General features: G+C 41.6%; 1 protein-coding gene across 2 annotated transcripts; it reads right to left on the minus strand.

The window, feature by feature from the left end:
- Window positions 1–16,923: 16,923 nt before the first annotated feature.
- On the minus strand, window positions 16,924–24,036 carry lipg (lipase, endothelial). 2 transcript variants are annotated; one of them, XM_079515246.1, is made up of 10 exons: window positions 23,737–24,036; window positions 22,531–22,712; window positions 21,746–21,925; window positions 20,191–20,302; window positions 19,842–20,060; window positions 19,357–19,602; window positions 18,972–19,092; window positions 18,409–18,633; window positions 18,189–18,293; window positions 16,924–17,615 (listed from the first exon to the last, which is right to left on the minus strand). In XM_079515246.1, the coding sequence occupies exons 1-10, from the start codon at window positions 23,825–23,827 to the stop codon at window positions 17,603–17,605; spliced, it is 1,494 nt and encodes a 497-aa protein (XP_079371372.1). In that variant the 5' UTR covers window positions 23,828–24,036; the 3' UTR covers window positions 16,924–17,602. The 2 variants fall into 2 exon arrangements, with proteins under 2 accessions (XP_079371372.1, XP_079371371.1); XM_079515245.1 differs by having other exon boundaries at window positions 22,531–22,718; window positions 23,737–24,035.
- Between the last annotated feature and the right edge of the window lie 508 nt (window positions 24,037–24,544).

The raw sequence follows: 24,544 nt of genomic DNA on the forward strand, positions 1-24,544 counted from the left end.
GCAGTTAACTATGAAATTGTGCATTTCCCATCAGTCAGTCAGTTGGTCACACCCCATATATGGTCATGCCTCGCGACATTACGTGATGTAATCAATATTAAGCCCATATATGGAGATCCCTGGTGTCATCAATATTGGCCAGCAACTCTAGATCTCACCTCAAACCCTTAGATCTGCATATATGGAGCTGACCTGTTCTGACATTCCATATGTTGATCCTCCCCCAGCCATCCTTCCTCTTCGACTGATACCTGACCTGTCCATTAAACTCTAGACGGGCATTGCCCCAAAGTTATTAGTGCAGCCGCACCCAGCAGCTGGCGAAAACTAGAGTTCTCAACAGGCCCGGAAATTAAGGCCCGGCCCTACCTGGGCCCTCATCAAACCCTGTACACTCAAGACACTGCCCCCGCTGCCACCCTTAGATCTCCATATATGGAGCTGACCTGTTCTGACATTCCATATATTGATCTGACCTCATCAAATGTACACTCAAGACACGCTCCATATATGGCCAGTACAGAATTCATTCCATATGTTGATCCAACCCCCCATGCCAAAGCGCCAGCGCTCGCCCAGCAGTCTGCTGTCACCCAAGCGGATGCGTGCAAGCTTCTCGCCCTCAGGCGTCTTACTGGTAGTGTTTACTTATAGTATGTATTTGATGTATTACCATGTGTTACTGTAAATCACTCTGGATTAAGAGCGTCTGCTAAATGCCTAAATTGTAAATTGTATGTGAGGAAAGGAAATTTCCTTTCCTCACATACGTAGTACAATGCGTTAATGGTCTCAGTATTTGTCATGTAATTTTTCTTTTACGAACTGAAACCAAAAACTGAGTTCAACGTATGCCTAGAAGAGCTACCTCAAGTTCATCATTTAAAACTTCTAAAGGTAGTTAGGTGTCACTGTGTACTTGTGTAGCGACACCTAACTACAACTAAAATGCCATTGCATATGCATTATTTTGGTGGGAAAATATCACAATGAAATCTGAGCATATACAGCTGACACCCACAGAGCACAGCAACTGAAAGGATGGGACTTAAATACAGATGGCTGATTACATGCCAAAGATGCCTGCTGAATCAGAAACCACATTGCATCCTTAATAGGATTATCTATCAGCTGAGCCAATGAAATGCCACCTTTAGCTGTCAGCTGAGAAATATTTAAATTTCCAAAGAGCTCATTGGACACAGATGCAAACAATGAGGTCTTTAGTTATCAGTTAGTCATTCAGTTCATGTTCCTCAAAATGTTTCTGAGGAAATATCATGTTTCGCAATTATGTTTCGAAATTAATTGAGGAGAAAAATACAACAATGTGTTTTAAATGGTTTTAAACGTGATATATTACATTCAGACAGTGGTGGAACTGTAAGTACATTTCCTAAGTACTGTAATAAAGTAAGTTTTGAGGCATTTGTACTTTACTTGAGTATTTCCAATACTAATACTCCACTACATCTCAGATCCAAATATTGTATTTTTACTCCACTACATTTATTTGGCAGCTAGTTACTAGTTATTTTGTAGATTTGGATTATTATTACAAAACACACAAACCCACTTCAGCCCAAAAGCACACAATGCGTCGAGCGACGCATTGTGAGCTTGTAGATTGGCTATTTTCAAAATATTTGTATACATTTGAAAACTTGAAATGATACATTCTGCATAATGAGTACTTTCTACTTTTGGTACTTTACTTTTTGTTTTGTAAATGTTGAACTCTGCACAGTATTTCTATATTGCAGCATTGATACTTTCACTCAAGTACAAAATGTGAGTGCTTTTTCCACCACTGCATTCAGATGGTTACATGACAGAGTAACTGTGGGCTCCTGGGTGTTTGGACAGACAGCTAAACTGAGGGGAAAATATGTTGTATGTCGATTAAACAGTGAAAGAGTATTATAAACAATGGAACCCAGATAGCTCACTTGCACACTGTGACGCTGCTGCAGGTCATTTCTATGGCCCATAGGAGTCTTGGAATGGACAACTCCCAGACACATACAAACACATGAAGGTTTGTTATATTTGCTTTATCAGCGTCCATTTCTTGTCGTAAGTTCTGTCTGAGAGCAACAAGGTTACGCGTGTTCACATGCTGCACTGGCCTACACACTTTTGCTGGCCCCGCTGCATTTTATTTTCAATATAATAACACATAGATGTTCCACCTTGAAGCAAGATCTTCTCAAACAGATGTCTGCTTTGCCCAGATCATCCCAAAATGCAAATAATGAGCTGTCACTGTAAAGCAATTAGGCAAATATCAACAGTAAGTAATTAATTTGTACCTGTAGAAAATGAAAACGGACTCTACAGCACAAAAGGAAGCATAACCACAATATGAAACAATTAAAATAAAATTGAAATAAACCAATGGTTTGACAATGCCCGTTTTCAGGCAAATAACCAGAGTGGTGGTTTAAACTTAAAAAACAAACCCAAATGTATCAGACAACATAATAAATGCTCTTGGGTGATCTCGGCATGAGAGGTTGCCCTAGGCTGACTTTCGGTCTGTTTTGTGTCTTTATACTGAAACGGTCGAGCTCAGGAATGGGGCGGAGTAAATTGATCTTGTGACAGTTTATTTTGGCAACGTCCAACTTGTCTTCAATCTCCAAGTAAAACATATAATTTCAGGCTCAGTTTACGTCTTTACGAGCATACTGTTACTGTAATGATGATGCTTTAAGGGAAAAAAGAAGGAATCTCACATGCTGTCTCTCCCTGGTGCTGTCTCTGGAGATAGTCTACTACTAAAGTAAATATTTGTAAAATCTTCAATATAAACTAATCATACAGGACAAGTCAATATCATCTTCATTTCTGACACACAGTCTGTCAACGCTCTCTAATACAGTGTATCATGTTCAAAGTGGAAAGAAGTGTGGAAAGAATGTATAATGTTCAAAATGTGGATAGATAAAATAGATAAAACCAAAATAGTAAAGTGTTTTATTAGGATAAAGTGTTTTTATTTATTCCCATTTATTTATTATGGGAAATGCAGTTGTAATCACATTTATAGTGCTGTTTTGCAGCACAATACTTTTGGGATCAAAACTGGGATAGGTGTCCCTCACAGCCTTTCCCACCAAGTGTCAGAGTTGGATTTGACACAAAGTCCCTTTGTTTGGCAAGTTGTGACATATTCAATGGCTAACATTCAAACCGAGCACAGAACATTCAAACAGAGCACAAGGGTCGCGGTCTAGGGATTAGGGTCAACTTAAAGGTTTGGAGGAGGAGGAAAGTGGCAAGGGGTTGGGGTTACGGACCGGTTAGAATCGTCGTGGGGGAGGGATGGCACCACTCTGCAGAATGTGCCTGTGAATGAATTGCTTTTTATGGTCCTTTGGTGATGTTTGCCAAGCTATTAAACTGGATCAGTTTCAACACCATCACTGGTTAGGGCGGCCTCTTGCCATTCAGTGCCTGAATGATGCGCGTGCAGCCGTGCACCGGAAGTTGTTTTGTGATTCACATTGATGTGATGAGTAAATTTGCCGTAGACCAACCATGGCTCTTTGAGCAACCACTCAAAGCACTACAATTGGCTTCCACACAATTCTGGTGCAAATAAGACACAGGGCTATTGTGGTCCGATCAATCACACAGGGACTGCTTGGCTCAAATAAAAGAGAGTATTTACAGCGTAAGCCCTACTTTATTGGCTACTTGCGAGAGTGTCGTGCATGTGGAGAAAATTGTTACATTTTTGAAAAGTTTAGAAAAATAGGGACTGGATTTGGAGTGAAAAAGTAAAAGCTTCTCAGCAGTCTAGTGAAGGAATCAGGGATTGCACAGAGCGATGTGTGCAGATCGTGTAATCTCTGTCTTTGCCACAGCCTTCTAACTGCCTCTGATGACGAGAGAAGCGCATCTGTTGCCCAGAGCTGGCCACCACAAGTTCCACAACCCACAATGAATGTAGGTCCTGAGCCACGCCAACACATGTGAAACTCATGCATGGGAATCTCAGAATGTCATTGAACCCGAGTAACCCTCTTTTAAGGTGAGGCCATACCTCTCAGCCAATCACAATTGGCCCAGAATCAGGCACTGTGCCCTGAGCCAATCAACACATTTGTGTTCTTTTTCCCCCCTCTCTCTCCGTCTCTCTCTCTCTCCCTCTCCCTCTCTCTCTCCCTCCCCCTTTCATCCCCTCTGAAATACTATTTGATGTCAGTAACTCTCCACCCCCAGAGGCGGAAGTGGTTAACATCCTCTCAGAGTGCACCAAACCAGGGCTTTTGTCTGGTACTTTTATCCCAGTTCGTATCTCCTGGGCTTGACTGCCGTGCCATTGTGCAGCGCTCACTCATTCACAAAACACACTGGAGGGGGAAATCCCCTATCTTCCACGTAGACATGGAGCTGTCATGCCATCACAACCGTTATTTAACTTTGCTCTGTATTAGCGATTGTCACCTGATAACAGACACGCCTTTGATCATCTCACCTGTGATGTATTTAGGAGCGCTACTGTACATGTGTGTGTGTCTGATAGTATCTGTGCAGCGGGCGTCCTGCTGTTGACACAATTTGAGGAATGTTGTCATCTGTCCTCAGGGCTTGCATAAGCTGCATCAGGCCGAGACACGATTCGCACTGCTGCTTACCCAACACAGATTCCTACAGAACTTCACAACATACAGTAAAGCTCATTTGGCTCCTTAAGCTGCTAAAGAGTCCGTTCCCATACATTTCTATCAGGGGAGACGGGAGGGTCGAGTGGTTAACACCTGTTGAGAGCAAAACAGTTGTTTTACCAGGATACTCGAGAGAAGAGCTGCACCCAGCTGTTTTAGCTGAACATGGAGGGAGGCGTTCTAGGAACAAGGCCTATAGAGGCTGAATGTACTGATGGGAAGAAAGGCTTACTTATGATGAGAGAGAATGGCCGATGGTGGCAAAACAATACTATATACCATATCTTTGAACTTCCATGGAATTCATAAAAGCATGGGGGAAATAAAATGGAAATAATAATGGGTTTTAGCTGTTAGATGAGCTTCACATAGGACAATTACTTTGTGGGTGGACACTATAATAATTCCTGGGTAATTGTTCAGGCGCAGGTTCATAATTCCATAGAGCTATATTGAAATAGCTGAGTGCTGACTCTTCAGTCAGTCACCCCACCTAATAACAGCGTGAGAAAATCACACCAATTGACGTGAATTTTGTCTTCGTCCTCTGGACGCTGGCATTTCAAAAGAGGTGTTCTTGTTCACTATTACTGACTGTACATTTAAGTGGTCGGTGTGATTAGTGGTCGGTGTGATTAGTGATTAGGACATATGCAAAGCGCTCTGCCGTGGGCCTGTACAGGCCCTGCTCCTCCTCACGCTTGATCGAACAAGTGAACCCACATTTTTGCATGGTTTCTATACACCCATGCCAGAGGGTGAGTGTATATTATCTGATTCTTCAACTAACTGCTCAGTTACATAAACAAATGCAACCAAGATATATGCATATGTAACACGTGTGCTAGTGCAGAACAGCTGGCTCCTTAGGCCAAACTGAATATAATAATGCCAAAGGCAGTATGCGGAAATAGGCCAGAAATGTCACGATCTATATGTCAAAAATATATCTGTGACAAATCAAGAAAGCTACTTGGAATGTGCAATGCGATTTCAAAGGATTTCCAGATTATCAAGCACATGTGCACTGGGGTATTCCTGTCTCAGCACTCTTTTTTTTGCCCAAAGCACATCAGGGCAAGTCCACAACATCTCAAGGCACACAGGTGTTTTCATAGCAAAAATAGTCGATCTACAAGCTCACAAAGCATCACTATGCAATGCATTGTGATTTCGGAAAAATAATACATATACATTTTCTTTTATCATTTTAGCTTATAAGAACAGTGGTGCCAGTTTGAAAGTGGTCAAAATATATATTTAGGTTATAGAATTTGCATATATTGCAATAATAATACGTGGTTGTCACAAAATCGCAAGGCACACGTGGACTTGTTTTACAGCACACCAGTTTGCATTGACACATCGTTTGGGAACGACTGATGTAATGTCATCGCACCAACGAATAATCAAGATCACTGCACCCAGGGGACAGTTAACAAGCCTTCTAAAGGCCTGAAGAGCCTTGGTCACCACCACAATTTATAGTGGTTGGGTTGTTGTTGCTGTGAAAACACTTGTGTGGCCTGCTCATGGCCTCAATCACCAACCTCTATGAAACATATTTCTAGGAAAAACGTGGTGGTATTAAAAGATTAACAGTAAATCCCCATTCTATACCACTGTAGGTCTGATGGAAAGTGAAGTTCCCTTTGAGGTGAGATCTGTGTCTGCTGCAGGAGTGGAGGACCATAGGGATACAGAGAGATCCCACCATGTTTGATCTGTCCCAACGAGTTACAGTCTTGGAATCATATGAGTCAAACCATGTGACTTCAAAGGAGAATAATGCAGTATTCCGTTGACTCATTTCGCTTGGTTCTAGCATGCTGTGGCATTGATCCAAATGCCTTTAACATTGCCATTTGGATACATTTTTATTAACTGTGTCAAATCACATTTTGTCTAACCAAGTTGTCTGCAATAGACCAAGCAAAGGGCTAGCACAGATTCACGATAGATTAGAGACAATGTTAAAATAAGCGAACATGTTTAACTCAAATCTTTGCTTCTGGGGTCCCTGTAACGAAATATTTTGAGATGGGGGTTTGCAGCCAAATACATATCGTTTTGCCATGAAAACGTCAGGTTAAGCTGCTTATTTTATTATGCTGGCATGATAGGCACCATGATCATTAGGGCAATAAAATACGTAGGTTTTGACAGGGACAGTGTGAAGCAGCAGTTGGAATTCTGTCATGTATATCTAGTCTAGGCTAAAAGAAATGGCAAGGCATTAATCCGCTCAGATGTCTGATTCTGACTCATTTGTAATGCGTTATTATTGGGTTATACTATAGCTACCTGACTGAGGGGGCAGTTGAAAATCTTTTTTAAAGAGTAAAAGTTAACAATACGTACATAAAACTTAAACTGAGGGGGCAGAATTTGCAACTGAGGGTGCCAGGTGGCACCTCCGTGGTGCCGGGCATGTATGGCTGAAGACCAGAGACTATGTTTTCTAATTCACCGGCCCTGGGTATAGGCAACCCGGCCTGCTTCCTCACCTTTTTGTGAGGAAGCAGCATTACGTTTTTATGCACCTGCATATCTGGAACAAACGCCCAGAAAACTGCAGGTCTGCTGCCACTCTTATTTCTTTTAAATAAAAAATAAAGACCTTTCTGTTTGCCGCTGCCTTTGACTGAGTTATTTTTGTTTTAGTTTCTCTTCTGCACTGTAATTGTATTTATTTTTACTTCTTTCGTTTAATCACAGCAAGCAAGCACGCACGCACGCACGCACGCACGCATGCACGCACGCACACACGCACACACGCACACACACACACACACACACACACACACACACACACACACACACACACACACACACACACACTCACACTCACACTCACTCACACTCACACACACACACACACACACACACACACAATTTGCAATTTAGGCATTTAGCAGACGCTCTTAATCCAGAGCGATTCACACACACACACACACACACACACACACACACACACACACACACACACACACACACACACACACACCTAACCTTTTCTAGGCAACTTGGCTGATGGCCATGCCATAAAAAAGTACTAACATACCATCCAGTATACACGTACAGTATGATACAGTATGATACAGTACGTACAGTATGATACATATTACTGTATATTGCCTATATTATACATACAGCCCTCCGAACTGGTAGCTGACCCATTTTCTGCCAGCCAGACAGAACTGTAATGTAAGCTGATTTCACCAGCATGGCAAAATAGAAAATAAGCCCCATCCGCACGCCTGCTATAAGAAATTCCCTTTAATCCGAGGCATCGCATTGGATGGAAAGATTTATGCATGCTTTTATAACGTGTGAGAATTACATTAATCCTATCCCTAGCAGATTATGATTTTTTTTCACTCACATTCAGCCAACAACGGCATTTTCTCTCACATTCCTAATATTTCTTGCCCTTTCCCATGAGAAGGTTATAATGGCTGTAGAAGAAAAGGCAAGCCATCAGCTGAAGTGTGTGTGTGTGTGTGTGTGTGTGTGTGTGTGTGTGTGTGTGTGTGTGTGTGTGTGTGTGTGTGTGTGTGTGTGTGTGTGTGTGTGTGTGTGTGTGTGTGTGTGTGTGTGTGTGTGTGTGTGTGTGTGTGTGTGTGTGTGTGTGTGTGTGTGTGTGTGTGTGTGTGTGTGTGTGTGTGTGTGTGTGTGTGTGTGTACTACACTGTACTGGTGTGGAGTGAATGACACAGTGGAGTGTTTGAGAGAGTAATATTGTTCTGTTAACAGTGACCATCAGTGTGATACTGTGGGAGTGCCCTTTTGAATGTGTGCTGATGGGAAGTATGGTGTTGGTGTGTGTCTGTGAGTGTGTGCGTGTGCTTGTGTTTGTGAATAGGATATAGAAGGTAAAGCATGTTAAGATAACGTGTTTTGACTTATAGACACATTTTTAAATGGGATATTCCCTTTTAAAGAGTAATAAGTGTCTAAATCATGCTCTACCATCTTCTATGGTAGAGCATGTACTCTACCATAGAAGATCCAACATCGCTAACAATGCTAAAACCTGATAGCTCACAAACTTTGCTAATAGGAGATCTATATTACATTTTTCCTGCTAGCCGTTGACATCTTGTAACAGGGAACTACTTAATTGTCAGAGCTCAAGTTGTGTCATTGTTTCCTTTCTACTCAATGGCTAGCTTTGTGAGGATATAAAAGTATGTTACTGTTTTGGTAACTGTGGTATGAAGACAGCTGTCATGTGATGTGATGTGTTTCTCATTACAGTCTGGGTTGAACATGCTATGTATTCTTTTAGCTACAGTGACGTCACGCTAGCGTGTGCAAAGAGTGGAAGGGAATCAGCACCATGTGTGCGTGTTGGAGGTGCAAACAAATAAGACAAGAGGTGCTTCTCACATAGATCCATATGGCCTCACCCCTCAAACGCCCATATAGTACAGGAAATCTATGGAAAATACAGGATCAACCTCTAACTAATTGCAAAAAAACGAACTCAGCTGATTTTGCATGGAGTTTCAGTGAATGACTCGAATAGACTCCATAAAGGTGACAAGATCCAATGTTACTGAGAAAGACAGAATGTATGGTGGCTCATTGTCCAACCTCTGTCGGACGATGAGGAGGAATTGCATCTTATATTGTTATCATGTTGTTCACCCTTGCCTTATGATATGTTCGATCTGCATAATTATTATTAGTGTCAAGAAGCCATGGCTCAGCCCTGGTATCTATTGTTTTGGGAACAGCTTGGACCTGATGACACAAGTAGCTTCTCTCTTATTTTGAGTATATAACTATGGTCTGATCACTGTATTTGAGGCACAACTACTTCACCATCGATTACTATTCTCCCCATGATATCACCGATCTGTGTGTCTAACCTACTTCTCCCCAATGATATCATGTAAAACACGACCATGCACACCTTGAAATAAGGTGTTTCTGAATTGGACGGATTCAGAATTCCTTAATAACAACCGCTTGAGAAGAATTCTGTCAGTGGTAGGATTGGATTTCTTTCACTATAAAGACATTCTTGTTAACAACTAAGCTTATGTTTTCTACATCTACACCAACACACAAGTAATCACTTGTTATCTGCATTAAGTGTAATAACACATCACACAGTCATACTGTGGTGTTTTATAATTTATAGAGGTTGCACTCGGGTTGCTATAGGAAATTGCAATAACATGGTCTGACCTTATTACGAGATGGTTCTCATGAACAGTTGTGTTCCTCTTGAGAAGATTACTTATCTTTTGAGAAATGAGTTTGAAACATTTTTGAAGACCTTATTTGGTTTTATATGGAAGCATTGCCCTTACCTGTATCAGATATGTTATAGGTTATTATTTATTTACAGCTATCTCTAGATCTACTACTACTTTAAACTACAGTAGATTTGTCTCTTCCTTTTTTGTACACTTTATTATTATTATTATTATTAAACTTTATTTGTATTGTGCTTTAACTGTGCTGTCTTCTATGTATGTGTGGAGGGGGAAGGGTTGTGTATTTTTGTGGAAAATTGAAAATAAAAACAAAATATTCAAAAAGAAAACGCTCCAAAACTTGCGATCACCTCCTGGTTTCTGGGAACTCTCTGAAAGAAGGACATTAGGATAACGTCTCACAACACCTGCTGATGTATCACATTCGTCAGAACACAATCTGCAGCACCTCAATAGGATCGGGTGGATGGGCTGCTCTCCTGCCATTGGCTCCCACCTCTCTCCAGTTGTGCTTGTGATCAAGAGGCAAGGCCTCTGATGACCTCTGGGGGTGCGGTCATGGCTGGATGTGGTCTGATAGGAGGAATTAGCCTCAGGGGGCTAAAAGGGTGTGAGGCCATATGGGGAGAGAACATGACATAGTCAGTGGTCCAGAATGTGTGGGAACTGTGCTGATTCTCTGTTGGAGGACAAATACTCCAGCTTGCTCCATCCTTCTCGTATTCCCATGTATTCTAGCTAGATTAGACAAATCACATGGACTATCTAATGGCTCTCACTCAGTGGCGCCGTCAGGGCGTAAAAAGTGCGTCATGACTCAAGTTGTTGTGTATTAGCCCGTCTGACACCTTTATCGAGTTGAGACTATGCAGCCAACAACAACACGCAAAATGTAAACGGTGCTAGACCATTGCATGCACCAGCGCCTTTTGGGAAAATAAATACATAGACCAGGCATCCCCCAATAGTGCAGGGAGGGACATTCAGACCCAATTTACCTCTCACTAAAGCACTATAATTGTGACACAGGTAGGCCTACTTGCCCTTCAAACATCATTTTGATAAAAGGGCTCTGCTGGAAATCATAAAAACATATACTGTGTAACATCCATTGTCTTTGGCCACTCCTCTCGTAGCTCTGTTGTCATTACAGCGTTTGTCTTTACGGAAGGAACACTCAAAAAAGGAATGCTGCAGGGCCAAAGCGCCCATGGATATTTTGGAATGCAACAAGTTGTCAGAAACAGTATTTATTTATTAGGCACTCGGGTGGCTCAGTGGTAACGTTTCTGCCCACTACCACGGATGTTGTGGGTTCGAATTCACCTGGGTGCATGCAGCCTTGTTGGGCGTCTATGTGACGGGGACCCGGGGAGCATGATATTGGTCATTGCACATACTCCCACAGGCTGGGGTGGCACCTGTTCACAGGGAATGTTGGGCAGGAGGAGTAGGACGAAGAATACAAGTGTGCATATAATATTTTATCTTATTACAAAGGCTTGGTTCATCAGGCCTTTTAATTTATCATATGTTTGGCTGGTTAACTTGGAATTTGTTTAATATGTTGATAAGATAATAGGAATAGGAATACAATGATTATTATCCCTGATGAGGCCCGAGGGACGTTATTGAATGGTCGGTTTGACCCGACTGACATGTCACATTTCCTTTCCTTGGAGCGAGTTTGCGTGCCGATAGACCTACTGTACCTAACCTCTAAATGTTTTGTCAGTCAAAAGATAACAGTTCTAATCTGTCCGTCCTCCTCTGTCTGTAAACTTTTCGCCGAGCGACCAGTGGAACTGATGTGATGTCTCTGCTCTCTCCTTTTCTCTCTCTCTCCCTGACTCTGAGCAATGCACCTGGCTGTTACAATAACGCGTAGCATTTTATTGTCTCAAAACAAAGTCGGAGAATGTTTTAAATTATGCTACTCCAACCCAGACCCCACCTCTAAATGGTGTCTGTTGTTGTTGTGTCAGTGAATGGGATCTCAGGAAAAAGACGCTCAAGTTGGTCAGAAATTATGTCAAATCTTTTTTTTAACAGCGGGAGATGTCCGAGACAGTCCGACTCACTCACGCAGTTGATTTGATTACACCCGAACAGTAACACGTTGACATGTCAATCTTTCCTTAATAAAAGGAATATCACTTTTCACTGCACTCAGACTCAGTGCACTGAGCGACACGCAGCCGCTCTATACATCTCCGTACAAGGGTGTATTACCGGATTTGGCTGTTAAAAAGGCGAATATCGGACGATACATCGGTGCACCCCTAATATATATATATATATATATATATATATATATAGAGAGAGAGAGAGAGAGAGAGAGAGAGAGAGAGAGAGAGAGAGAGAGGGGGGGGGGGGGGGGGAGAGAGTGGAAATAGCAATCTACAAGCTCACAATACATTGCATTTATATAGCTTGTACATCTGACATTTTTGCATTTTTTGTAAATAGGGGTTATGTCACTTTTTTGCCACCCTCTATAATTTTGTCTGAAATGACGCCTCTGCTTTTGAGCCAGACATTTGCGGCCATGAAGCGCAAACCAATGAGTAAACAGTTAACACTGAGACATCTCTCAAGCTGGTAGTCATTTTGTTTTTCTTTGCTGGTCTTAGATGAGTAGAGGAACAGGAAAGCATGGTCAGAGAGGAGGGACAACGCAGCAGAGTAGTCAAAGGTGACAATGCAACTGTTCCCAGTTTCAGTGTGTGTGTGTGTCTGTGGAAAATTCCGTGCACCCACTGCGACCCACAACCACCCTCACGCTACCACAGATCAGAACTAAGTGACAGCCGGCAGTGAACAAAGACAGCGTGCTATCAATCATAATAATGAACATACAGTAAAGATGTCAAAGTGGGGTCTGGGGTGGTTGTTTTTTGGCCTCTTCATGTTATGTAATTATTGTATGTTCATTGTGCCACCTGTGTCTTGCTTATTTTCACACATGGCCTCACGCTCACTGACCATGTGGATGAAGCATCTAGAACAGCCCAGCCACGCTCACTGACCATGTGGATGAAGCATCTAGAACAGCCCAGAACAGCCCAGCCACGCTCACTGACCATGTGGATGAAGCATCTAGAACAGCCCAGAACAGCCCAGCCACGTGCACTGACCTGTGCCTCTTTCTTATCCATTGGATGACACCATATCATCCAGAATCCAGAATCACAGAAACTAGGACTAATAGATAGTCAACTAGAGTAGCATTATGCATACAATGTTAATAATGTATGCTCTATATTAAAGATGGAGTGCCACAATTTTTGTATAAATACTGTACACTTTTTTGAAAAGATTATACCTCCTTATATAACAATAAGACCTGATGATCATGTTTTAGGGTGGAAAAAAATCACGGCACTCAATCTTTAATATATATATATATATAAAATAGTTATTTTAATTTTGTTAGTTTTATTTTATTTCTCTTGAATTATTTCATTCTTGTTCTGAGTGACGTTGATGTTCTATTTTAATTCTAAAGCTTTAGAAATGATCCCCTTTTAATATTTACACATGAAGTCATATTTTTTTGTCATTGAGTGAATATATTTGCTATGATGAATAACCATAAATCATAAAGGTTTTTTCACTTTGCTTCACACTCATACAGGCAAATATTCATTCCCTTATACCAGGATAACAAGTAGAACCAGTATATACCAGTACAACCAGTGTTCTTTTAAAGGTCACATAATAATTCTCCGGAGGCATTTAGAGATTAAGTTCATAATTCAAGAGCATTTTGACGGGAGTTGCTGAGGGAAGACTTTCCCAATCCAGACCGGTCACAAGCCCCATTTAAACCTTTACAATGGCACCGCCTACGATTAGATCAGCAGGCATTCCTTTGTGCTTATACGTTTCACGTTTGCATGTTTTGTCTTGTGTACAGTTCATCGATTTAGAATAAATTTCACCTTAGTATTTACAAAATATTGTTTTTAGAAAATACTACAAAAGTCTTTATTATTTTCCTTTTCCTTTATGTAGGAGAAATATCTTGCAGGTTGTTATTCCTGGTAAACACCACTGTCTGGATAAATTCTCAATGTTGCTCTAAAATGCTCTTGAGAATTTACGTAAGTGCATGCATTTGTTTTTCCGTTTATCCCGCTTATTACATGGCTACTAGCCTCGGAAACCCAAACGTTTTTATTTCCAGGGAGAAAAAGAAAAGTCTGGGACAGAGTCCACTTCAATTCGGCATAGAGTAGTGCGGACGTCGATCACTCTCTGCTGATTTCTGATCGTCTGCACCTTTGTTAAATTGACGCACACGTACACACGTACACACACACACTCCTCTCTCTCTCTGTCGCTCTAATTAATTAGTTTCATGTCGCGCAGCTGCGTCTAGATTCTCCCGGCGGATACTGCCGGGAGCTGCCTATGCCATAGAAAGCATAGGTGGACCCCAGGCTACATGGCTACTGGATCAGCGCCAGTGCTGTAGTGACCGCTAGCTCGCCAGTTTCAGGCGAAAACCTAAAATGGCCGACAATCAGTTACGGTTCAAACACTAGTAAACATCCGCTAGTTCTAAATCAAATTAAGCTCTTATCAAGCCCCGAATATCGCATTTTGAGCAGATTATGAGCCATAATGCACATAAAGACTGCGAGTATTTTGGCCAGTTTTTGGTGGACGCGACCGTGCTAATTTATTTATTTTTCTTCCGTGGATTATCGGGAATAAAACAAATCTTGGGATGCCGGGCATGGCATCGATTGCAACAGTAAATTAATCGCATTCTCTCGGGGACGGCGCTGAACCAGTTAATACATAAATTAATAAATTGACCCAAAGCACAACAAAACTACTTGTATTTCCTTGCTTGGTAATGAAAGTATTCCCATAAGTGTCGCGCTGGCCGCGTCTTCCCAGCTGCAGCACAGTCGGAAAACAAGGTGAGTTGATCAAATATAATCCATTTTCTGACATTTCATCACCCATTTCCCAAAGAAGGTCCTCGAATGATTTCTTGAAATGGGTGTAGCTCTTTAGAATTGAGAACATGGAAGGAGGCCTTTTTTCCATGTCTTTTTCCTTTTTGTAAGTCATGTGCATTTTGTATATATATATATTTTTTAAAACGATTAAAAAACTTTGATGAAAGAAAATACATTGTTTTTCACAATATGTAGCAAGGCTATGTAGGCCCTACTGTAAAAGGAGGAAGGGACATAAAGGTCAATTTCTTGATCTGGCAATTTCAGTTGGCAGATTAGTCGCACTGGGAGGAAAACTGGGGCTGGACATGGACAATATTAAAAGGTGCTTCTGACGTAAAACCAGCTAACTCCATTAGACTGTCTGCTAACGCAGACCACCCCCTCTCGTGCAAGTATCTAAAAGTCACAATACCAACTTTGATGAGGAAATATTGCTTTGTTTTAAAAGAATATATAAGGTTTTCTTAATTTCTTGAAGAATTAAAGATGGAGTGGCGTGATTTTTGTACTTTTTCCAATTTTGCATGTGTTTATGAGGTGACAGTACTTCATTAGACCCCTTGGTGTGGTTATGTGCAATGATGTCTTCCCTTTGTATTTAGGGTTTCTTCCTGGAGGCTGAAACCTTGACAGTCAAACTGTACAGAAAAAAACTGTAATATGGTGACATCACACTATCAGCCCCTCCCCCCCCCCCATTTATCATACAACTATAGCTGTGGGTGCGGCTTCAGTTCAGGTGGATCACCACCCACCAGGTAAACAAGGCATACTTAATGAACTGGTGGGGGTGCCCACATAAAAACGACATTTTAACAAATACTGTACACCTTTTTGAAAAAAATCTTCCTCCTTATATAACAATACCTGATGATCATGTTTTAGGGTGGAAAGAAATCATGGCACTCCATCTTTAACATTTTGGAGATAGTTGGTTTCTGTCCAACAGCAGAGATATGAATTAAGTCATTGAAAGATTTTAACCTTTGTAAAATAAGTTTAAGTATGTTTCTGTGCAGTAATTAGCTGTCATTGTGAGACATACTGCCCAGTGAGAAACGTACTCTGTGCTCTTTAGATATACCTCAACAAAATGATATAGTATTGTGCATATTGAATAAAGAGCTCAGATAGAACCGTGCATTGTCTTCTTTTATTTTCCTAAACACATTCTCAGACAAAATAATATACTCCTCTTCTTTAATTAGGGTACATACAAATATATTTGTCCTCTGCATTTACCCATCCCAACAACACAGCCGGTGCTAACAGAGAAGAAACTGTTTCCAGACAAAAATCTCCCCGATTCTCTTGTAGCTGTCCATAGACAACGAACCTGTGCATTCACAAGACAAAGCCCACTGCATCCCAAAGCCTGGAGGGATGATTGATCTGTAATTGACTAGTTTTGCCATCACGCAACCAACTGAACCAAGATGCAACTTCAGTCAGTAACCAGATCCCAATAATCATATTTCTTCCTTCTTGCCTCCTCCGTCCTTCAGCATGGCAGGGCTCAAAAATCCAATCAATGGCATTTGTTTAACAAAGCAGGCAAAATGAGTATCATGATCTGGCTATACTGTAATCTGTACATATACACACAGTATGTAGGGCTGGCCCCCCTACAGCCAAAATGAATCCAGGGAACATTCTTTATAGTCATGCTACTTCATGAAGGAAATGTGTCATCAACTCAGGAATGTTTATTGGATTCCGGTTTCTTAACACATTTACTGGTGCATCAGCGTAGTTTTTTCTGTCTTGAGAAAAGGCATACTATAAGCTTATGCATAGGATAACTGTGAAACATTGGTCAATAGTGTGGATGGGTATGATTGCATGATTTTAGAGCTAGGTTTGATGTGGCACTGTCGTCAAATCAACTTCCTTATTTTGTAGCCCATGATGGGACACGGTGGCATCAGAGAAACAAATTCTGAGTTGAGCTAGTTTGATCATAACCTTATTTTTTGCATGCTAGCATTTAATCAGACCAATGTGGAAATGCTTCAATATACTTGGACACAAACAAGATTTTACAAATGACAGGTGAATTTTATTATTTTCCAAAAAGTTATTTACATTATGTACATAAAACACATTTACATTTACTAGGTACAGTAACAATGACATTTTGCACTGAGCCTCTGAAAGATCATGTGCAAAGCTCACTCATCTCCTTCTGTTATACAGTGTATCACAATAATCTCACACAGCAGAAAGGCACACTTCTTGGTCTCTCACATACACACACACATACACACACACACACAATACTGCAGCAAGGTGTGCTTCAGGTCGATAAATAAGCTTGGTCTTGCAGTGCTTCAGTTCTTCATAAATAAAATACAAAACACAAATTTACAGTAAAGCGACTAGACTTGCTGGTGAACATCCAAACGACACATGACTGTATACTACTTCACTAGTCCACATAAGGAAAATGTGTAACACGCTTAGGCCTGCCTCCGCTGCCAGCCCGCGCACAGTCCAGCAGCTGTTCTATTGCTCAGAGTCCAGGGCCATTCTGACCAGAGACCAATGGAAACATCCACATGTATTCAGTGTTGTGAGACCTCGTTCAAGCCTCTCCCATCATGTGCTGACCAATCCACCTCCTATGAAAAGTGCTCGAATGAAGAAAAGGCAGTACTCCTCACTATACCGTGTTGGGGTCCCCATAGTGACAGTGCTGTGCTCGTTTGAGGTATCCTTACATGGGTATTCTGTCAAGCAAAACAAGCAAATACAGTTGTTAGAAGACACTAGAGCAGGGGTGCCCAGAAGGTAGATCGCAATCTACCAGTAGGGCAGGTAGACCACATGACATGCGCCTAAAATGCCCTTTTATTGCCATCTGTCACTTGAATTAAGGGGACATCAAAAATAATCTGTCAGCTCAAACACACAATGCAATAATTAGCTTTCAATAGTGTTGCACACAAACATCAGTACCATTACAAAGTCATATACAAATGACTACGAATAATTATTCCAAGAGTGTTTGTCTTATAGTATGCAACACCAGTGCTGCTATTTTCAGCAATGGGATAATACTTTTGCTGGGTGTGTAGATCTTGTTGAGCTGGTCATTTTGAAAGTAGCTCTCTAGTCAAAAAAGTGTGGGCACCCCTGCACTAGCAAGCCTAATTTTTGTGACACTGTTGAATGATGGAGCATAAATTACCGGTAGGCTAGATTTATCCCAGTTAACTATTCTAGAATAAATATAATTCTGTTGTCACGTACAGTACATCCATTCTGCATTACTTTACAAGCCAACAGCTGATATTCCATACCTTTTTCTTGGTTTCACTTCCCATCCATCACGGCATTTTACATAAGTCAGAGACTCTCCTGGTGATATCTCAGTCTTTAAAGGGTCTTCGGCACAGAATGTAAACCTATGACAAGATGAGCAATACAATCAAAACAGACCAATAGGTTAACATTGAAGATTAACCTTGAACACATTATGCCTAGTTATGTGCCGTTATCTGTTGGGGTGCCATCGCTTACTTTTTTTGAGTTTCTCCAGCTTTCACGCGAATCCGCCGTACTTCTAGCACCGGTTTGGTAGGCTCACTTTTCCAGGACCAGAAACTCGACTTGATGTTCTTCCAGACGGCATTCCAGGAGTCAGCAGCTCCCTCCCAGCTCAAGCCGATCTTCAGCAGATCCCCGATTTCGTCCTCAGTAAACACCAGGAACGTGTTGGTCATGTTCAAGGCAATACTATCAGGCCTGAGCATTGAGAGGAAGATGATTAAAGCCACATCATGGTCATGGATCGACTTGACCCAACATAGTTGTGTAATGCATAACGCAGTGTAGAGTACATTACCGCAATTATATTATTTTGCATTTCTTTAAAACAACTTTGTATCAGGGATACCGCCATACCATCGGAAAATAACCGTGGTAACTAAAAATCCATACTGCCCATCTACAAAGAGTAATTTAATTCACCCAAGGCTACCAAATGCAATAGTTAGCATGCATTGGACCAAATGGACCTGCAATGTATGGAGGTCCCTTTGAGTACATTTTGAGTCAATTTGGAATCCAGATCAAGTACTTACACGTCAACAAACTTGTTTTCAGTGTCATTGTGTTCTCCATGCAACGTGACGTGGAAGGTGGGGTCGGCGTTGTCAAACTGTTTCCTGTTGAACACGTGCATCTTCATCTGGTAGTGGTATCCTTTAAAACAGAAAGAAATGCCACATTCAACAGCGGCAACCTTGAAAACTAATGTAAAATTACTCAGTCATCTGCCACTGGGAACAGGGGCTAGCCCAGTGTCCATTACAAATAGTTTGCAACCAGAAGCATTAAATCATAGACAGATATTACTACTGCAATTACATAAAGATAAGCTTGAGTCGTGACAAACTTGACCGACAATGGCTTATCTGTTTCAGTCCGTTTGTCACCACAGGAAGAAAGATAAGACGTGTCTCTCACCTCCAAAGGGTGTGTCGGCACGCGTCTTCAGGTACATCTTGCTATTGCTACGTCTCTTGCGCATCTTCTTGGCATTGTAGCCAATGTTGTTGCAGCGGTTTTTGCGGCAGCTGAGGCAGATGCCTTTCTTGAAGCGGTCAGGCCCAGTGCACTGGTAGGCAAAGCTCATGTGGTCCTTGTTCATCAGGGAGTCCACGAACAAGTGCACAGCACGCTCATGCTCACACTTCATTACCTCCATGAAATCTTGAGGGGATTGAGAGAAATTTAGAATTGTAGGCAAACTGTAGTTCAGCTCAACCAAGCATAATGTACCACAATCTGATTCTGCATTAAGGCAGTGTAATCACACACGCACTTTAAATAAAGTAAAAGTTCTCAATTTGTTGCTTATGTAAATTCAAAAACAATAGGCTACCCCCCCAAAACAGGCTAATCAATTACTGTACAGCTATAGTCAATTCAAACTAGTTTTAAGTACTTACTTCCAGCAATAGCCAGCACATCCCCTAGTGCACAGCCTGGCTGAACCTCGCCTCCATTGGGGTAGATATCTATGTCTCCTATTGGTTGCTGGATCCCAATGCTCACGCCCAAAGCCTCTCGGGTGTAGGTGTGCAGGACATCAACAAAATCAGCATCGTCTGGAGAGAGGCGCTTCTCCTCCTCGACACCTTCAAACATAGGCCCTGCAGGGTCAAGACCTGCAAGTGCCAGAAACGAGTCATTAGGGTGACTGAACTGATAATCACCCTCATGGCAACACGTCAACACCATTGTGAGATTTCCTCCGGGGAGCAAAAGTTCAAGTCATGTCAATTCCCACCCACTTACCAGTGATTCTGCCAACGGTCCCTCGTACATGTTTTCCTGCATAGCCTGCAACATGAGCCCCCAAACTGTAGCCAATCAAGTGCACCTTCTCCAACGGCAGCTGCTGCTCATCCTGTTTCGAAAGAAGTGATCAAAAAAAACCAAACATGTAACTTCCCAAGAAACATCAGCAGCTGCCACCACAAACACCCAACCCCAACAAGTTCTGGATTTCTGCCAATCAGTAGTGCATGCTAAATGCGCCAATTCTCACTCTGGTAATGAGTAGAGAATACATTCACAGTCCTTTCCATGCACTGGCACCTCCGCCATCTGCCCCAGTTCATCTCCATGAAATACAGTTTTTGTCCATGTCTAGAACTATGTGGCAGTATGCCCGAGTTACTCTTCTCTAGCAATTCATGCCCTTGCTTGAATTCACGAGCACCCCTGAATGAGATAGTTGGCTTTGTCCCAATACTGATAAATAGCCACCTTTCCACACTCCAGTGGGCACTCAACTAAAGGAATATGCAGTGGCACAATAACAGGTCATTCCAACATCTGCAAAATATATATAAAAGACAGAATAAGAATCCAGCTAATCTCTCCCCGACATTAAAGATGTAGATGTCTGTCTTTATATAACAATATCGCCAGGACTTAATGGAACTCCCAGCTTTTGAAAGTTCCTGATGCTTAAATGACCACTTTGAATATGTGCACACATGGAACTTTTGGCATGTGGTTCCTCTGTTGTTCTAAGAGCGCACAAGGTGGGAGAAGTGTTATATAAAATTATTTGCGAGAGAAGTGTTATAGAAAACACTTTATATGAATTAATTAATATAGCTGTAGGCTACTTACTACACTACCCTGACTTAGAATCAACCTGGGGACCACTGTTGTGCTGGGTGGGGATATGGGCTGGGATTAGTGCTTTTGTAACACTTGCTATGCAATGCATCCCAGGTGAAATGGTCCATTGACTAATAATGACTCAGACAATCCGGTGCACTTCCCCCTCTTAAGCTTCCAACTCCCATTTTCTATTGAATTTCTTGACCTGCAATTTCTCAGTAAATGACTACTACTATGAACAGTCATCATAGGTCACCAAGTCATTCAGTTCACTGTTTCTCAACTAGTGGCAAGACATTTTAAAAAATCAACAAATCCTACATTACTAAATGAATGGTCAGGGACCACATGCAGTACTTCCACAGACCACCTGTTGAAAACCCCTAGTATATAGACTATATACACCACCAATTAGTGTGTCCATGTCTACAAACTGAGCTATCATTTTAGTCAGTCTCGAAACATTTTCATTGAAACACATTGGATTTATGTGTGCACCTATAACACTGTATAATGCTCTGGTCAAGGCTCATTAACCCAAATACAGGGCTTAAACTAAAGCAAAAAAAAAGATTCCCAAGACTGAAAATGTTTTTTTTGCAAATCTGCACTGATCTCATTAAAATAAATGACCGCTATGAAATCCTCAGGACTGAAATAGGTCCCCACTGAGGACTGATAACTTTAAGCCCAGCAAATAAAACCCTGCACATACCTGAAGCCAGTCGATCATTTTGGCGATGTTGAGGCCCACACGAAGAGTGTGGTTGACTGCGTCTGGGTACAACTGATGAGCCAGTGAAATCCAATCCACGACAATCACATTGGCCTCGTGTTCCCGCTGCATCACCGCAGACACCAGAGTTTTCATCCAACTCTCAAACATCCCGCTCATCTGAAAAGAAGGGACAGGAGCATCACTCACCTTTCTTTAAAACTCCATAAATGGACCACGGTATAAACTCAAGTGTAAAATTAAACATATCCATTTGTAACTGACAGTATGCAGAATGGATACATTTCAAAGGCGGCACAAGTCAATACAAAAACTGTTACCGTGTGGACACACCATGATTAAGCACTCACTTGTTTACAACAGGGTCCACCATTTTCAATCCATCAGAACATTTAGAGACGTATTCTGAGTGTACACATGTAATCTAATTGACCCATAAGGGTCCCAATTGTTGATGTGTACACTCACGACTCAGTTACATGAACAAAGTAGAATTTACAGTACAGTGACCTCTCTCCAGCACCATGACATCTACATGATACATTCCAGCCAAAGTCAAGAGATCCAGACCAAGAACCAACATTTCTGCCCCAATGACACACGCATCAAAGACCTGCTTCTCAGCAATACCCACACTGCAAGAGATGCTTAGATCTCAGAAAGTAAGCCCATGAGTGTGCTCTATTCTTAAATTTATGTTTTCAATTTGATGAATTGTACCCATTCTACAAACTGTTAATACATTTTTCAATTGGTGAACTTACCGTCCAGCCGTGGATAATGAGGATGGTCTTGGCTGTGGCATTAAAACCACACTCCTCTAGACGCTCCTTGTTGCCAGGCTGAAGGTAACAGCCATCCTGTTCCAGATCTAGACTCTTGCGCATGTTGAACTTGACGAGGTCATTAAGATAACTGTCATCTCTTAACTGATCCAATCCGTTCTCTGCACCTGATACAATGGATCAAAACACCACACAGGTTATAAAATCAGCTTATGTGATTCCTGTGGAATGTTAATGTGACAATGTCCCATTCAATGTTTCAACTTTCAGTCACAGGTCAGTTTAGAGATCTTTCAGAGGTCAGAATTATGAGTGGACCCCATTGAACTTCGTAAAGAAGACACTTCTTGAACATCTGCTACAATAATGTTCAGTGTGCGGCTGCACTCTGTACAGGGCCTGCAGCCAAAATGTCATCTATACCTCTTTCTTTAATTTGCTCAGCTTCTGACACAGCTGCACAGTGCAGTCAGTGACATAACTTTATAGTCCTCGGGCCAAAAGGGGTTTATGGCTAAATTAATATGTTGTAGGCTACTTTTTACTAGGCTGATTCACTTGACCCAATCAAGCATCTAGCCTTTTTTTTTTCCTTTCGGGGTAATCGGTCGTATGGTTTGCTGCGAGTTTAAAACATGAATGAAAGTTGGTCGCCAGGTATCGCCACGACCCATGCGTGTGGGTAGTTGGGTACAACAAACCCAATACCGCAAGATGTGTTAATTTGATTATAGGCTACATTCTAAAGACCAAACAGGCTTGGCCAGTGTAATGAATTAAGCGGTGCCTGGCAAAACGCGGACTGAGCAGAGCACGTTCCAAGTGGAACACAAACCGTGGCTTTGTCCCTGCCTTCTCCCAAGGACACGTAATCTCTTCAAATCCATCCCCGCTTTTCAGTCTCACTCTCACTTATTACCCTACACACACTTGTAAAACTACAATGCAATCAACTCGATTAACAATGTATACCTAATTAACAACAGGCTAGTATAGTATCATGTCAGAGTTTTCGATTAGGCTTACTTACTAAGAGTCTAAATAAAATGAAATAACGCGCATGTCTTTAAGATTTGCGGTGGTGGTAGCCTAGATACTTATATGAACACCTACATTTAGGCACGGTAAACAAAATACATGAATGAATGAATGAATGGATGGATGAATGAAAAAGTCTGTTCTTACCTTTAAGAACTGCATTCCCCTCGGGTTGAGATGCAAATAGGACAACTACACAGTGTAGGAAAATCCACAATGAGAGAGTAATATTATTCATTTCTCACCCACAAAGGAATGAGGAGAAAACGTCTTTTGTGAAAATATTAACTCTGAACGTCCACAGTGCCGGTGTGTAGTAGGCCTATTATATTGAGAGCTTAGATCCACCAACAGGACGAACGAGAGAAGGAGCGAGCCGGGCGGGTGGTGCGTTACGTGCGAGCTTGGAACCGGTACTGAGTGAAATGTATGAAGTTGCATCAAGTGTCTCATTAGAGTTTTAAATAGTTTCTCCTTTTCAGTCATCTGATCATCGGCTGATCTATCTGTGATTCTATTGGTCAAGCCCCCATTTGTTTACGTTTAAAGGCGTGGCGGAGTTGAATGAACTACGGTAGTAGTAGGCGTCTCGCGTTGCGCATTTTTTAACCCTTACATTTATGGATGCCTGTCTGCCTGGGGTGTGGGTCAGGGGTGCCGACTGCTGACGCACATCGTCGTGCGCTTTCCATCACACAGCGCAACGTCTCAACTCAAGTAGCAGTAGCCATCACATGTTATGTAGCCTAGAATAAACATTAGAAGTCAGTCGGGTCAAATGTAAAACAAATTCAAAAAAATATATATACATATCCAGAAAATCATTTAGGCTCAAGTTGCTCAACATTTAAACAATTATTTTTAGTTATTTTGCCGTCCTCCATGCATTGCATTTGCATCTAATCTATCCATAAATAGGCTATTTTGTGCACTCAGAGGGGTTGGGAGTTTAGGC

Source organism: Electrona antarctica (genome assembly GCF_951216825.1).
Source record: "Electrona antarctica genome assembly, chromosome: 12".
Classification (NCBI taxonomy): domain Eukaryota; kingdom Metazoa; phylum Chordata; class Actinopteri; order Myctophiformes; family Myctophidae; genus Electrona; species Electrona antarctica.

Excerpts from the sequence above, each read along its gene's own strand:
- lipg (XM_079515245.1), bottom strand. The coding sequence starts at position 23,827 with ATGAATAATATTACTCTCTCATTGTGGATTTTCCTACACTGTGTAGTT. Across the intron at positions 20,303-21,745 it reads AAATGATCGACTGGCTTCAG|GATGAGCAGCAGCTGCCGTT; the intron begins GTATGTGCAGGG and ends CTTTCGAAACAG. Across the intron at positions 19,093-19,356 it reads TGCCGACACACCCTTTGGAG|GATACCACTACCAGATGAAG; the intron begins GTGAGAGACACG and ends TCTGTTTTAAAG.